Below are 16846 nucleotides of genomic sequence, written 5' to 3'. Positions count from 1 at the left end.
AGAGCACCGACTTATCATCTGCCATTGCATCCAATTAGCAAGATTTCTAATGTACTTCCGGGATACTTCAGTTCTGTGTAGTCATCTTTTGTGGTGGCATGTGCCACAACCTGTACACTTCAAAGTGACTGCTGCAAAGGTTCTATTAATGTTCCTTGCATACAAATGAATCGATAAGAAGGGGCAGTGCTTTGAAGAAACCAGATGAAAAAATTACAACAATTAAAGTAAATGCTTAGAGTTGCCCCACCTGCTTTATCTTGATTCAGAATTAGATGAGAAATGGATATTAATTAATCACACCTATAATAATTAGAGGGAGAGTCTGACCTTCAAACAAAATTGTTGATATAGCAGTTTACTCTTCGAAAAGAAACACCCACTACGGTTTGTATTTAAAGGCTCACACATCCAGCCATTCACCAGCACCCACTACTTTCCCACTCAGTGCCACTTTGCAGGGTAGCAGTTCTTCTGGAGCATCATGTCTTACACCCAACATAGTGCTGGTTCCAGCCGGGCTTCAATGGTTGGTGGTGGCGCCAGCTTTGGTGGCTTCCAAGGCGGTTTTGGAGGTTTCCAAGGGGTCTTTAACAATGCAGTTATTGGGAGCCAACCCAGCAACGAGGGCCTCCTCTCTGCTGGGGAAAAGCAGACCATGCAAAACCTGAATGACCGTCTTGCTAGCTATCTGGAGAAAGTCAAACAACTGGAATGTGCCAACTTGGAGCTTGAGAACAAAATCAAGGATTGGTATGCACACCACCGTCCAGCAGTGGCTCATGACTACAGCAAATACTACACCATCATTGCAGAGTTTCAAAAAAAGGTAAGAACATTATAAATCATTAAAAACTGGGCCTACTGATGTACATGATGACATCATTCCTTGTTATTGCTGTAGTGAGTAATGCAGAAATTAATTGTTACTTTTTTAAGTGTTTGGAGTTGGGGATTTCGTCTCTCATAGTTTCGAGTAGGACTTTACACGGAGTACAGGACATTTTCTTCCCTTCATGTGTAAAGAAGGGCACTCTGTCTGTATTTGTCGTGTCGTGTATTTGTCGTGCCCTATTTATGGACCATCACCTTCCTTGAATGAAACTGTTACCAAAGAGCGCAAGGTGCTCCAATACCTTTGAGTCGAACTCGCACTATACAAAACTGCAAACTAATGCAGAAAAATGGTTTCCTGGAGTTATGAAACCACATGATGCTTCAACTGATATTGCATGGTGGTGCCCGAAATATTAAGTGACATAGGGAGCGCGGGAAAGGGATACTATGTGCATGCACCAGATTGAATTGTCGGAAACGTTTCATAAAACAATCTAAACGGATGTATGACGTTACAACGCATACTTTTACCATGCATACCCTTACAACGCGGTATTTACAACTCATACCATTACAACGCATAGCGCTTTGGGGTGCTGGATAGTGAATAGTTTACTTTACTATTCCAACTCCAGTCCCCGTGGACACTAGGGAAGGTGTTGGATAGTAAATTAAACTTATTCCCTATCCTAGAGTGCCCCCCAGCGCAATGCGTTGTAATGGTTTGCGTTGTAATGACTGCGTTGTACTGGTAGTGCGTGGTAAAAGATTTGTTGTAAAGGTTGTATACCATCTAAACGTGTCCAAATCTTTTTCTGCAGGATTAGTGACTTATTTTCAGAAGGACCGAATTGCCCTCTTGGAAATGACACTCCACCCGCTGCACCATGGTCTTCAATGTAAACTTTTATTGTCTTCCAGATCATTTGTGCATCTACTGACAATGCCAGGATCGTCCTGCACATCGACAATGCCAGACTAGCCGGTGAAGACTTCAAACTTAAGTAAGTTTGTCCATTTCTCCATCTGTGGCAAGTCCTTATCAGAGAGACAGAGCTATCCAAATTCCAACGTATTCTTGACTGTCCTCACCTTCTTTTCCTTCCCCGCTAATTCTTCTACATAGCCTTGTCTTCAGTAGACTAGATCACTGGAACAGCCTTCTGCTTAGGTGTTGCAATACTTGCTCGCACCCTTGGTAAGGGTATTACCATTGCCACATGGACTCTTCCTAGGCTTGCCAGGCACACCAGGACCACCACTTGCCAATATAAGGATAACTAAAGCACGAATCCTTCTCATAAATACCTCTTAGACCTTGAAATCTTAGGGCTTGGTTTAGACCCTCACAGATGAACCGCCTTCCAGACGGTGGCTGAGGACATCTCCTCCACCACCTTGACCTTGTGAGTCAGGGAGGATTTGGCCCTTGAGACAAGGCTCAATCATTGGACTCACCTGTGATGAATCTGAACATTCAAATGGCTGACGACCTCTCCATTTCCACTCTTTCCCTCACACCTTTGCCCAACAAAGGTCATTTACTCGGTGCTGTACTCAGTGACCACATATAACCTCACTCACCTTTCTCAATATATCCCCACCTAATCCATGCCTTCTATGTGAAGCCACGTATATTGAGAAAATTACCCATTCAAATACATTTCAAAACATTAAATATGGCAATTATGTTTACTTTGAACCCATATATTTTCTTTCTAATGAATAGACTTTAAATTACCTTTTCCTTTTTTCCTACTTGTGAAATAATCTTTCTTTAAGAGAGAAGTACAAGATTACGGTTCGCTCACTGAAACAACACAAAGATGGGTGACATGCTTGAAGTTTTCTCAGCAACTGAGATCAATTGAAAATATATACTGAGGACTCACATGAGGATAGTGTGGCTGGAATGCATTTCACTGACTTCTCTGGTTAGCTTAGCTGTGCTGCACAATCATATACCGTAGAGGGATCTTCTGAGCAGAAAACAGTTTACCTTTTGTTTAAGATCATCACAGCTCAATTACCTTGATTCTGTTCATAGAGGTCGTCTGTTTGTTTGCCAGATGAGTAGTATTCAGACCCTTAATCTTTTGGGATAACTTCTGGAACGTACCTGAGGGGCATATTATCAAGAACGACGTGAGAATTATCGGCGCTTTAGCGACAGGAACTGTTGCTAAAGTGGCGATTATGGGCTTGATAATATGCCCTTGAGAATTCCAATAGAAGCCCATGTTTTGGTGACAATATGGGCTTCTATTGGAATTCTCAAGGGCATATTATCAAGCCCATTATCGCTGATTTAGTGGCAGTTTTCTGCCGCTAAAGCGGCGATAAATACAAAGCCGTTTCTTGATAATATGCCCCTGAATACTCAAACTTTTCTCTCCACATTTTTAATTCAAGCAACCTAGGGGGTATAATATCAAGCAGGGCATTAAAATTATCGCCGTTTTGGCGGCAGAAAACTGCAGCTAAAGCGGCGATAATGGGCTTGATAATATGACCTGGAGAATTCCAATAGAAGCCCATGTTTGCACCAGAACATGGGCTTCTATGGGAATTCACAAGGGCATATTATCAAGCCCATTATCGCCAGTTTTCTGCTGCTAAAACAGCGATAATTTTTAACGCCCTGCTTGATAATATGCCCTAGTGCCCACCACAAACTCCATCCTTCTAGGCGCTATCACCAGGTGTTACCTAGTAAGAAATGCAATGCTAATGGTTTCATTGACCTTAGAATGATACAAGCACTATTTGTGTTTTATCAGTTTACAGACAAATATCAGAAGTGCAATAACCATGAGATCCATCGTAACCCTGTTCTTATTACCTTACTGTACCAATAGTCATATTTGACTCGGATGGTGGGAGGTTTGGTAGGCACTAATCTTGCATGCAAAGACCAAAACACAGAGTAGGCTATTTAAAGAGAAATTACATGAATGTCTTTCACAATATTGGACTAATACATATATTTTTTTAAACACACGGATTTAGTAGCACATTTGAAGTGACGTAGGGCTTCTGGCAATATGTTGTTGCAAACTTTAATTTACCTGCTTGGAGCCTCAGTTTTAGAACTTGGGGGCATATTACCAAGCAATAGCGATAATTATCGATATTGCTTGGTTAGAGACAAAAATTTACCGCTGAGCTGTGGCGATTTTTACCGCAAATAAACCTTGGTATTACCAAGGTTTATTGCAAATGCGATAAAAATCGCCGCAATGCATGAATATCGCTGAAAAGTCAGCGATATTCATGCATTACCGAGCTAATGCTCTTAGCCATGTTATCCACCTCCCATTGGATAACATGGCTAAGAACTGCTCAGGGCAGGTGTTAGCTTTTGGAGATATTCACGCTTAGCGCAAATATCTCCAAAAGTTGGTAATAGGAGATAGCGATGTTAGCAACTGTTTTCAGTCGCTAACATCTTGGCACGCCCACTTTGCATGTCATTAGTGATAAATATCACTGACATGCAAAGCGGGGCCCAAGATGGTCGCTATCTCCTACTAGCTGTCGCTAACTGGTGTTATCGACAGCTAGGTAATAGGGAGATGATTTTATCTCCGCTTTCTTGGCTTTTAAAGCCAAAAAAGCGGAGATAAACCCCCTTGATAATATGTTCCTTGATCTTTCAGATGTGGTTTTCCTTGGCTGTTATTCACGTCTAGTTACTTTTTTCCCCCAGGTTCGAGAATGAGCTGTCCCTGCGCCAGAGCGTGGAGACCGACACCAACGGGCTGCGCAAGGTGCTCACTGAGTTGGGTGTGGCCAGTTGTGACCTTGAGGGAGAGGTGGAACACCTGACGGAGGAGCTGGCTTGCCTCAAGAGGAACCACGAAGAAGTAAGCGCAATGTGGCATGACAGTGCTGGTACTGACATAGTTGGATTTCAAAAACCTGTATTACACGCCTTTAAAATGCGCTTTCTGATTCTTCAAAGTTTACCCTTTGTTGTGTGTCTTCTGTACAAATCTGTGACAAAAGCCTTTGTAATTGTGTTTTGAGCTATCTTTCTTTAAAGACTTGGTACACAATATGTTGAGGGAAACTGAATTGTGCTAACAGCTGAGAACATTTGTCACATTATTTTCTATCATTTTTCCTTGAAAGAGCCTAAATAGTTCCCATTTCTCACGCCAGGGATACCGTATACTAGGAGTTTTTGTGTCGGAAAGATATTTCTCAACACCTTGGCCGAAAATTTACTTAAGACCAATGCACCATCACACAGTTTATCATCTAAGCTTTGCATTGCACACCAGAAACACCTGAGCAGTGAACAGCATCCCATGTTTGCTCAGACTTTAGCTCTAAGAAGAACATATGTTGTGTTCCCCAGAAATGTAGCTTTGGCAGCAATGTTATTTTTTAGCCTGCTGCATTTCTGCCCAGGTTTCAGTTATGTTTTTTTTATGATTGGGGAGAGAGGATAACTTGAAACTGGAGGGTGGACTATCATTCACCGGAATAATTCAATCATTTTTCGAATCCTTGTGAACTTTTTCTAGAAATAATCAGATTGGCAAACAAGGAAAGTTTAAATACATTACATTGGAAAACATTAATGCATATGTTTCCGGTTTCAACAAAATGTGAACTCTCAGTATTGAGTGATTTGGGCACATGGAGAGAAAACAAATGGGATAGGAGTGCAAAGCAAGGGAGTTTGAAACTCATGAATTCAAATTCAGAGCAATGACTATTGAACCACTTCTTTTTGCTAGGGGACACATCGCTCTTCTTCTTAGACAATATATTTTTTCCGAAGGAAATGTATCTTTCTAATTGACAGCATCACCTACCATTTATTCTTTTTGGTGGTCAAAGTTGCCTTTTTTCTCCTAGACCCTAAATCTCCTGTGTTCTATCAGATCATAATTTCCTACTGATAAATGAAATTTCTATTTGACAGATATACCTTCCTATAAGAACATAGGGTCATATGTTTCAAGCACAAATGCGTTTGACAACGCAGAAATTCGCCGAATTTCGGCATTTGCAATCGCATTTTTGCTAAATGGTATGTATGAAGCAAATCTGTGTGCAAAATAAGGAATCGCAAAATTTGTGATTCCTTATTTTGCGATTGCATTTAAGGAAGCGCAAATTTTGCGATTCCTTAAATGCAATGTTAAAAGCATTAAAAAAGTGCAATTTCGCCTTAAGGAATCGTAAATTACCACATTCGCGATTTCTTTGAAAAAATTCACTTTTTTGTATTTTTTAAAGTGCCATTTGACGCACACACATGCCCTGAGGGCATGTATGTGTGCCACATGTGCACCCATGCTTATTTCAGGGGTGCAGCAGGGTGTCCTTTTGACACCCTTGCACCCTTGAAATTGCATTCTCAATTTGCGATTCGCTAATTGCTAATTGCAAATTGAGAATGTCTTCCCATTCATTCCTATGGGCCTCTAGCCCACAGGAATGAATGGGGAGGTATTCCTTAATTGTGAATTGCAATTTCAGATTCGCAATTAAGGAATTTGTAGGATTCACAAAATTTATTGCAAATCCTACATACATAGAATTTTGCGATTCGTAAAAAATCGCTATTTGAGAATCGCAAAATGACTTTTTGATACATATGGCCCATAGCCCTTCCAAGCCACATCTTCTCCGTAACAGTCCACCACCCGGCCTGTGCCAGGTCTTTTCATTCACAAACATACCGCTTTCTAATCGAGCATACATTTTCCCTCACACTATAGGACCTTCGCTCAGACCACAGCTTCATAAACTCTCTAGTCAATACCATTTTTTAAGCACTTTAAACAAGGTGGTGCTGTTACCAATGGATACCATTCTCCAATGTAATGATACTCAATTTGCATAACCTTAGAAGAGTGAAACACCGAGTTGCCGTTGTGAAGGATTTTGAACCGGTGACTTGCAGTTTACACCAGATCTCAGCAGCAATCAATTTGTCTGCTGAACCATCTGCCTGCAACTAGACTGCATCTCCTTACTAGCAGACCTCACAACCTTACTGCTGAAAACACATCGTCCAATTTCTAGACTGAAAAATTACTGAAATGGTGTCTATTACATCAGACACAGCAATTCATCTGCTGCGTCATAGTGTCCCAAATATGACCTAAGGGTAACCTCCAGTGTAGCACTTAAAAAAACTAAAAAGCAGTGCTATAATTTAAAGGTATATCTACTGAGATCCCCTTTGGAGAATACGATGCCGCTACAAAACAGTAACCATGTTCTGCTCTATAGCGGTATTTGATGTGTGGTGATCCACAACAGCCAACTAGGTTATGACTTGTTTTGTGAAAGTAATAATGGATGTTGATAAGTGATGGCTAGAGATAGCAGCTGCAGCCACTGACATACCCTTTGGCACCTCTTTCACTGCTCTTGCCTTCACTGATGTCAGGGATCAGAAGAGACTGAGATAAAAGTAAGTAAATATAGTTCAAATACCATAGTTCTGCCTGTAATGTGCAATCATTGCCCCTTTCCTCCCACCTAACAAGCCAATAGATGGTGCAAAAGGGACCAAGGGTGGGTTACTGGTCAAATTTTTGATGTTATTGTGGCATCTTCGCGAACTGACTTATTTAAAAGGCCTATAAAAAGAGCAGAGAAAGATACCCTTGTATTCTTGCCTATGGTTAGTAGTGGTTAATGCCCTTGACATGCTGTTACTCCCCCTGCAGGAACTGAAGGGACTACTGGGAACAGAAGGGCATCTCAGCGTAGAGATGAATGCTGTTCCAGGCATCAACCTACTGAAACTCCTCGGCGACATGCGAAGCCAGTACGAGGAAATGGCGGAAAAGAATCGCCGGGATGCCGAAGCAAAGTTCCTGGAAGCGGTGAGGAGGGGAGGAATGCTGTGTGGGCTGTGGGATTACAAGGATTGAAGTATGGAAAACCTAGATATTTTTCAAGACCCTAATGTACCATGAAATGCCCATACGGATGTCACCAAGTCAGTCCCACTCTAGGCTCTACGTAGCACGTGACTGACTCTACCCAGGGCTTACCAGCCACACAGAGTCCCTACAGATTAGTCCACTCTGATGCCTTAGGTTTGGGAGGATGTGTGCTTTTAATATGGATTTGTAAATTGTTGGTCTCTTTCTGTAATGGCACAGATAATCTAAAAATGCTGGAATGGAGTACATCCCAGAGCAACTATCAGTCGCTGAGACTACTTCAAGCAGTTTATCCATCACTTTTTGTGCAGTCTAAACATGTGAAAGTTGTTCATGCTGTCTCCTAGAGCATTGCAATCAAGCAAGAGATCTCCGCTGGGGCTGAGGAGGTGCAGACAAGCAAAAAAGAAGTCTACGACTTAAAACGCTGCCTCCAGGCCATGGAAATTGACCTGCAAGCAGCTCTGACGATGGTAAGTTGTGACAATTATACAAGTTGTTTCTCAAGAGACATCCCTGTTGGCAAATATTTCAAAGCATTATTGGTTCAGAAATTCATTGGGGAAGGTTTTGATGAACCTAAGAACATTATGAAATCATCACTTGTATAGCACATAGGATTCCCTCCTTAGTCTGAAGGCACTTGCATAACTGCCAAGTTTCTTAGGTCCTCGCTTGGGTCCCTCTACAGTTCTTTATTTTCCAGAACTCGTAAAGCTAGTTTTATAATGGGATAAAATATACCAACAAGTCCCAGAATGCAAATAAAAAATCTGAACTGGAGAAGCTAGTCACATATGAACCCTGACATCTTGGCTGAGCTGCACCTATCAATATTAGTCAGAAGTCTATACCTGAATTTCATACCTAAATGTACTTGACTGCAGTATATTATTCTGGATGTGGGGGAAGGGATGAAGGCTACCGCCATTTTGCTTCACTTTTGGCCCATTGCCATCTAGAACACATTCCATCAGGTTGTTTCAGGTGTACATCTTGTCTTTTTTACACACAGAAAAAATCCCTTGAAGCCAACTTGGCAGAAACAGAAGGGACCTACTGCGCCCAGCTGGCACACCTTCAAGAGAGGATCAGTCAACTAGAGGAGGAACTTGAAGGAATCAAGGAAGAGATGGAGAACAACATGGCAGAGTACGAGCAGCTCCTGGACATCAAGAGCCGGCTGGAGAGGGAGATTGAGACCTACCGGTGCCTGCTAGAGGGTCAGGGCAGGTAAGACGATGGCAAATCCTGAACACCTACACTTTAGCAATATTTAGGTTCCAGGCAAAGTTCTTCACCTGGGGTACCATTGCAGTGAAGAGAGGAGCCCTAACTCGCTCAAACAAGAGATTTAGGAAACCCCTAGGCAACATCTTGCTGGAATCCTGTCATGTCTATACAGCAAAACATGCTTATAGATTGATTATAGGAGAGAACATTCTCAGTTAACTTTATGTATGTTGTTTCCTTTTAGTGGCCATGGAGACCAAAAGGCCAAGAGTTATGGCTCTCACTCATCCAGGGGTAAGTGTTCCACCTTTCTATTTGCTTTTTGAAAATGGCTGAATATCACAGTGTCTGGTTCTTGTGCTATATTCCCACCTCTGTGTTTGCGGTCCTGTCTAGTATAATAAAGTTTTCCACCAAAGGACTCCTATGAAAGATAGTTCCAAAGTGGGTCCTGTAGTTTTTGAAATCCCATCTGATAGGGGAAGTATTTTCCCTTTATGGATTTTGACCTCCACTGCCCAACTTCTCTGTATGTATTAGTACGAAAAGAGGTGATACTGCTCAAGCAGGCCTAATTCAAGGAAGCAATTAAAAAAGTGAAGCTCTGCCCTTCACTTTTTTGAGGCATTAAAGGTTCCACAAAACAAAGCACTAGAATAATCTAGTCATTTTTTTCCCAATTTAATTTCTGGCACCTTTTCCCAACTTTAAAACCTAAAGTTAGCACATGGGAGTGGCCCTCTTGTTCCCTCTTTCCTTTTCTCTTTTAGTGTAGAACAACGATACATCCCTATTTCATGATGATGCCTTTGCATGTTATGTTATATTATGTTATTTGATGGGTATCTACAGAGCCCACGACTCACACGGGAGTGTATCCTGGCGCTGGTAAGCAAGTGCTGAGTAGGTTGTGTCTGTGCCACGTTTGGTGAAGAGACAGGTCTTTAGATTCTTGCAGAACTCAAGTACTTAGGAGAAGGCCAAACAAAGTAACAACGTAACATGCTTCTCTTCCACTAGAAACGTGCTCGTGAAAACAAGGAGGGAAAAAAGATCGGGATACTAAATTGATTGGATGATTCTGAGATCGTTTTGTGGGCTCCATAATGTACCATCAATTTTTTGGGTGATCTTCCTCTTGAGGAGTGAAAACATTTCTTTTACATAAACCATAAGTGATATGTAAGGCCAGAATTACATTATATTTCTACCTGATTAAAAGTAACTCCTTTACAAATGATAAATTCTTTTTTCATCAGAAATTATTGAATTAGTCTCCACCTCCAAATGTTTGAAGTGAAGCACTCATAGTTATGCGGAGTACTGGACTCAATATACCTGATACAGTGGGGGTCCCACTTTATTTCTCCTTCATCGATCATATATAAGGTACCTTCTCCCTCAAGCGTACACTCACACCTTTCTACCACTAAGTAGCTTCGCTGTGGGATCAAGGTGGAGACCTACCTACGACTCCTGGCTGAAGAACTGCAGGCACTGGAGGGGGCCTGGTGACTGGGTTATATGAAGACGGTCATCTAAGTCTAGGCATGTTTAAGCCAGAGAGGTCAGGATGGTCAGAATGTACCAATGACGGAGTGATCAAAGAGGGGTCATTTTAGGATTCTTACATGAGACGCATGCATCGCCATGAGAATGTTTACCTTAGTGCCTACTGATAATATTTGTATATTCATATCTTGACATGCCCCAAACAGAACGTTCAGCTTATGTACAATACCAACTATAAAATTCACAAGAAGCACAATCCCTATCAGGAGAACCTTTTCACGAGGCACTTGCAACAATCTTAAGGTTGAAAGGCAGGTGAAAGGCTGCCATTATAATTTGAACATTCCCACGCCGTGCATGCACCAACTGGAATATTTATGCTCCAGACCAGTTTTAGAAATCTATTTGCCTACCTGAGTAAAGTTTAATTTAGGTACAAAATATTGCATTGTAGATGACAAAATATATTTCCAGAGTCCTAAAATAGGTGCAGAACTCCATACGTGAGCCAACATGTCCACGACCTTCTCTGTCTTTATACACATCTTTTGTTCTCTCAAGATATCCTACCTGCATTCCATGGGTTTCCTCTTCATTTCTTGTTTCAGCCCCGGCGCCAGTTAGAAGCCGCGTTGTGAAGACCATCGTCCAGGATGTGATTGACGGCAGAGTAGTCTCACAAGAGGAGAAACAAAGTGAACAGAAAATATAGACAGAAGCTGGGCCTCTCCTTATGGAACCGCTGATCGACTGGGAAACCTACAACCGGATGCGATGCACAAACCCTTGCACTCTTCTGCTTTTTCTGGTGGGGTTTCAACTCTTCGAACATAACCGCAGAATCCTGTGGCCAAGTTAGCTCACTGAGCAACACAACAGCAGCCCTCGTGCATACAAGCAAATCAACCCAAAAGAAACGAGAGGACACCTAAGAAAACGGAAGGGCGCCCGTGATGTCATCACGTGCCTTATAAATAGTGAATAATCGGTTACCACCATTTTAAAACTTGGGTCAATGGAAAGCATTTTAAACGTAATATCGGTTGTGACTGTGCTTCTGAAGACTCCAAAAAGTGCCACCTCGGCGGGGGGCCGGCTGGGAAGTGGAGCTATTCACTGTGCCAAGGCTCTTACTTTGGGATTTATCTTTGTCTCTATGCCTCTCTTTACCAGAAAATATAAATTTCTGTTTCTGTGCCATTATTATTCAATAAACTATACTTTTGAATGCAAAATAAAAGGGTGTATTTTCTGGTCCCAAAAGGGTAGAAACCATTTCACCAATTTCGCTATTTATGTATTCAGAAATCATCATTTAATTTTATTTCCTGGAAGTTAGTTTGGTATCCAAAGTAGTACTGAATTCAGTGGGGGGACATTCGTTTCCCGAATTTATAGTTGAGGAGGCATTTGAAGAACATATGCTCAGAATAGGCGGACATATGACAGTGTAAGATATGTGTATATATATATATAACCAAACAAGCAGGAAATCACTGGGCAAGGTGGAATTGAGTGTTTATTTACCAGATCAGACGCATTTCGGCCAAGCCGGGCCTTGGTTACATGACCCTAAGTTGCAAACATAGTCTAGACTCAAATAAATACAATACATAATACAAAATACAGATAATGTTTCAGGGCCGTCATCCTAGAATGGTGTCACGGTGCCTCAGGCATGGTAACAAATAATTAAATATAACATAAATGTCCACGTGTACCTGAATACATGCAAGTATAAAAGGAATCAAGCCCAAGTGGGTATAATCAATGGCAGCATACAGGTTTAATAATTGGTAAGAGGGCCTACATGGGATTTTTTAAACAAAAAACTCTTCTAGAATCATACAATATAAATTTATGAAGCCCTAATTAATGGCTTATAGATCTTATAGAACTCGCCTTGAATGAATATAATTAATTTTGTTAATTTACTTGCTATAAGCCACTAATTAGGGATTCATACATTTATTTCTTTTTGATCCTAGAAGTTTTTTGTTAAAACAACTCGCTTGTAGGCACTCTTACCAATTATTAGCTTTGATTTACCCAAGCCTTCAAAGGTCTATTGGGTTGCCCAATTTTTTGTTAGCATACAAGTTTAAGCATTGCGTCCCAGGATGTGGCAAGGCAGCGGGAAGTTATGCCTCAGTAGGCCAAAGTTATCTTGCATGGGAGAACTTCATATCATGTCTGTGCCCCATCTTGGTAAAGTGTCCAGGTCCCAAAGCACCGCCTAGCAATGAAAGCACACTAGAAATTGGCATGTTCAGGGTAGAACTCTTCTCATAAAGCGCTGCATCAGAAAACTCCTACTTACTTGGCTAATGAGCTTGAACTATCTGGTGGGAATCGAGCCCTAAGAAGATCTCTACCATTAAAGCCACACAAGTTCAAAAAGAAGAGAACCTACAGCCGCAGATTTTCTGGTCTTGCTCCAAGAATATGGAATGCTCTCCCTCCCTATATCAGAACGAACCTTTCTACCGCTGCTTTTAAAACTGAAATCAAAGCTTTATTTCTCAATAGCCACCTGTACCCCTGCAAGCCATCAGTATTCTTTCACATCACTGACCCACTGATCTACCATGCAGTGTGCATCCGTTGCCACTACATTTAGCTCTATTGTTTTCTGCATTGGTGAATGTGATGTATTGGCCTCTTTATCAGCGAAACTTCTTAACCACAATGTACAGCGCTCTGATACCCTGTTGGGTCTTGTTTACGCCATATAACACCTTTCAAATAAATAAATAAACAAATCAATGTGGAATGGCAGAGGTACTAATGTTAATGTTAATGTGGGTGTACTTGTAAAACGCACTGCGACTCCATGGAGTATCCTGGCGCTGAAGACCGCTGGGGAACCCGTCCTGGTTTTCCCTGTGAGATGGTCCATTTCGGGGTATCTCCAAGGTGAAACCAGGCATCCCCGGCATCTGTGGGGGGCCGTTGTAGAGATGAGGCAAGCTTAATGCCCAGAGTTGCCGAGTGTGTTCCCTCGTTCGAGTCCGTTTTGACCCAGGACCACGACCCTGCCGCGTCAGGAATTGAACCCTGGTCCCGGGCCGTTCTCTGCTTACGGGTCTGCCGCCTCTAACCAGTGAGCCACACCACTCCAGACAACCTCAGTGGGTGGCATGGGGGTACCAAAGACATAAAAAAAAAAAGAAATAAGATACAATAATAAAATTTTGAGGAGGATAATCACACCCCAGTGGGAAGAATCATCATTGTGAAGGACGCACCATTCTAAGATGGCACCCATTAAACATTATCTCTATTGTGCGCCCAAGGACCGGCTGTGCCAAAACGAGTTGGATGCGGTGAATAAACAGAAAATTTCCCCTTGCCGCATATGAGCACTTCTCGTTTGGACATATGTACACACACCTAGAAGGCCAGATTTAAATATTTTAAGCGTAGATGTGTGTATTGCCACAAACAAAGTTTTATGCTTTCTGACATGCACAAAACTATTCTGCATAAATTTGCACACACACACACACCCACACACACGCACACACACACACACACACTGTCCTCGGCAAAGTGTGATGCTTTCCCACATTTTAATGAACATCTCTAGTGTTTCAAAACTGTTTGCAACGGAAAACGTAAATTCAAAGAAAGCAATTCTGCATGCATCTGCTATTATTAATTGAAAATGTCCTCGTAAGGAACACTTATAGAGAAAACATCTGCAAATAATTTTCTCAGGTCCTCATTTTCAAAACTCTGGATACAGTTTGGTTTGTTTTCAGACTCAAGCACCTGACATGATTTTTTTTTAAAAAGAGGCTGTGGTGTCATAAAATCTCTTTTTCCTCTCAGTCTTATTAAGTGCTGACATATTTTATTTAAAGGAGCTGTCGCCAAAATGTCTAGAGAAGTGAATCTGTCCAGCCAACTAACCTCCCCATGACTGGTGCGAAATTGAGTAGGACAATTGTCTTTTCAAAATTCCAGTTGAATCCATTTTGTTTTTTTCTCATTCATCTCTTGCCTACTGACCTGATATGGGGCTAGGTGAATCATATCCTGCTATACCTTCCAGTATAACTCCCTCCCTCTACATGTAAGCCTGGAAATATGCATAGTACATTTAGATACATTTGATCTCTCAGCTTTGTTATGAGAAAAAGTCACCCATTATTGCATAGTCTTCAAGGCTTTCCTTTGATACTAAAGTAGATCATAATAGATACAAGGCTATTACATTAAAAGTAAGTCGCACCTTAGTTCAGATGTGTATTGAAAATGCGAAAGAAAAATGAAATCTACCATCAAGAACTAACAAGGGCCTGTTTTAAATTCTTGCCTGTGAGTGATAGATGTAAACCTTTGAATAACATCATATATCTCCTTAGTTTAGCAATGGTTAGTACATCCTTGGAAGTAGTGTTCAACGGTTATACACAGGGCAGTCCTTTATCGGATTTCATGCCACAGAATAAATGCTTACACTTGGATGAGATAACAAATAACTCTCTGTAACCCTTAAGCGAAATTTTGTGGTCAGCAAACCTGTTGTCGGCGCCGGGAAACCCTTTTTGGGTAGCTGTGCGCCATACAAATGGAAAAAATAAATAAATAAATAAAATGAGATAGTGAGAAAAGTTGTGCACTGACTGTTCATGTGACAAGGCACAGTTGTAGTCTTGCACACAATTTTTCTGAATGATTGTACTACTGAATATCGACCCCCAAAATATTGTGGTTAAAGAATTTCAAGGAAAGTATATTGAGGGGCAAAATATTGAAAGCCAAATGCACATAGGGAAGTATAGATTTACTATTCTTAAATCCACGAATTTCAACAGACATTATAAACTCGTTTGAGATATGTAAATTGGGACTTCCGCGCCATGAAGATATCTGACAGTGGCACTGTTAAATACTACTTTTTCATTTCCCTTCAGTTGGCATGGTTTGCACAACTTCAAAACATATTCTCTGTATATGCTATAACATGAGAATTATAACCAAGGAAACAATGAAGCATCCCGTGAGATGTAGAGACACTTTGAGGTCGAGAAAGACTGTGCTATCATAAGCATTTTCAAAGTATTGTACTGGAGTGACTTGAAAGGAATCTGCATCTGGATAATTGTTTATCCTTATTCAGAACTGGATTGTCCATTCAGGCCCAGAGGCCAGTGACAAATGCAAACCTTTATGACTATTTTATGACTATGTCATCTTTACTGCTTGAGCCTGTTGAGTGAGTTGCACTGTGTACTTCAATAAACTGTATTTAATTGCTACCTACAAAAAAATCATCCAGCAAAAGCCTATCCTTTCTAGGGACAAGAGGAAGGCAGTGACGTTGTTAAAACAAGAGAAGATCCTAGGACCGAGGTGGCCTTGGATTGTACTCTATCCATTTGAAAGGTCTTAATCATAGACATTATCCTGAAAAAGATTGTGCCATAATAGCCATGTGGATGCAGTACAAAACCAAAACATATCCATAGGGGAGCTTAATAGTACATTACTGCCCATTATTAACACCATGCGCGCTAGCGGAATTCCGCTCGCACGCTGGGATTTGCGAAAACGCACTTTACGTGACGAGCTGGGCTCGTCATCAGCGTGGAAGGGGTTAAAAGGAAATGATTGTTTATCTGACTGCCAGTCAAACAGTGCATAATCTCTCCGCTATTTATCCAGCAGCAGACACTAGAGTACATATTCTCTGCTATTTAACAAGAGGCCAGCTATATATATGAAACTTCAGTGTTTACACAGCCACAGGCTAATATGTAGCTAATAAGTAGCAATTGCAATTGTAAATTGTATTTATATAGCACTTATTACCCCTGAAAAGGTGTTGAAGGACTTTGTGGGGAGTAGCACACTACTCTACAACCCGGGATTAATGTATATTAATAATATGTGCTATAATTTTTCCTTGTGCATTAGTTTTGTTAAGTTTGTGCTCTATCAGCCTGATTCATCATTCTCCCGTTTTGCGAGGCCCTAATAGCGATTCATAGCGAATCGCTATTAAGGACTCGCAAAACGGGATTCATGTAGAAATTGCATGAAGATATGCGATTCCTACATATTCCTTATTTGCGATTAGCAAATTGCTAATCGCAAATAAGGAATAACTCTGGGAAGAAATTGAAAACCGTCCAAATCCACTTGCAAAGTGGGGGCTCTATGATGAGGCAAACATGTATTTCTACTGTAGTTGAAACTTTATATTGCACTTTTTCAACTGGACAGACATAGAATTAAAGTGATTGTTAAAGACCTATGTGATCTTTCACACAAGTGACCAACAGCCTTATTCATGAAGGCTAAATCGGCTCGCAAAGGGCCGGATTCTGAGAATC

The 16846-nt window shown here is 41.2% G+C and overlaps 1 protein-coding gene across 1 annotated transcript; it reads left to right on the top strand.

Annotated features, from left to right (window-relative positions):
* The first annotated feature begins 416 nt into the window (after window positions 1-416).
* On the top strand, window positions 417-11742 carry LOC147717259 (keratin, type I cytoskeletal 12-like). Its single transcript, XM_086924206.1, has 8 exons — window positions 417-829; window positions 1759-1841; window positions 4547-4703; window positions 7536-7694; window positions 8105-8230; window positions 8773-8990; window positions 9235-9284; window positions 11111-11742. The coding sequence occupies exons 1-8, from the start codon at window positions 485-487 to the stop codon at window positions 11212-11214; spliced, it is 1242 nt and encodes a 413-aa protein (XP_086780332.1). The 5' UTR covers window positions 417-484; the 3' UTR covers window positions 11215-11742.
* The last annotated feature ends 5104 nt before the right edge of the window (window positions 11743-16846 follow it).

This window comes from Lissotriton vulgaris, chromosome 5, assembly GCF_964263255.1.
Source record: "Lissotriton vulgaris chromosome 5, aLisVul1.2, whole genome shotgun sequence".
Classification (NCBI taxonomy): domain Eukaryota; kingdom Metazoa; phylum Chordata; class Amphibia; order Caudata; family Salamandridae; genus Lissotriton; species Lissotriton vulgaris.
The sequence above is the reverse complement of the archived record's forward strand: the minus strand, read 5'-3'. Positions and strand labels throughout refer to the sequence as shown.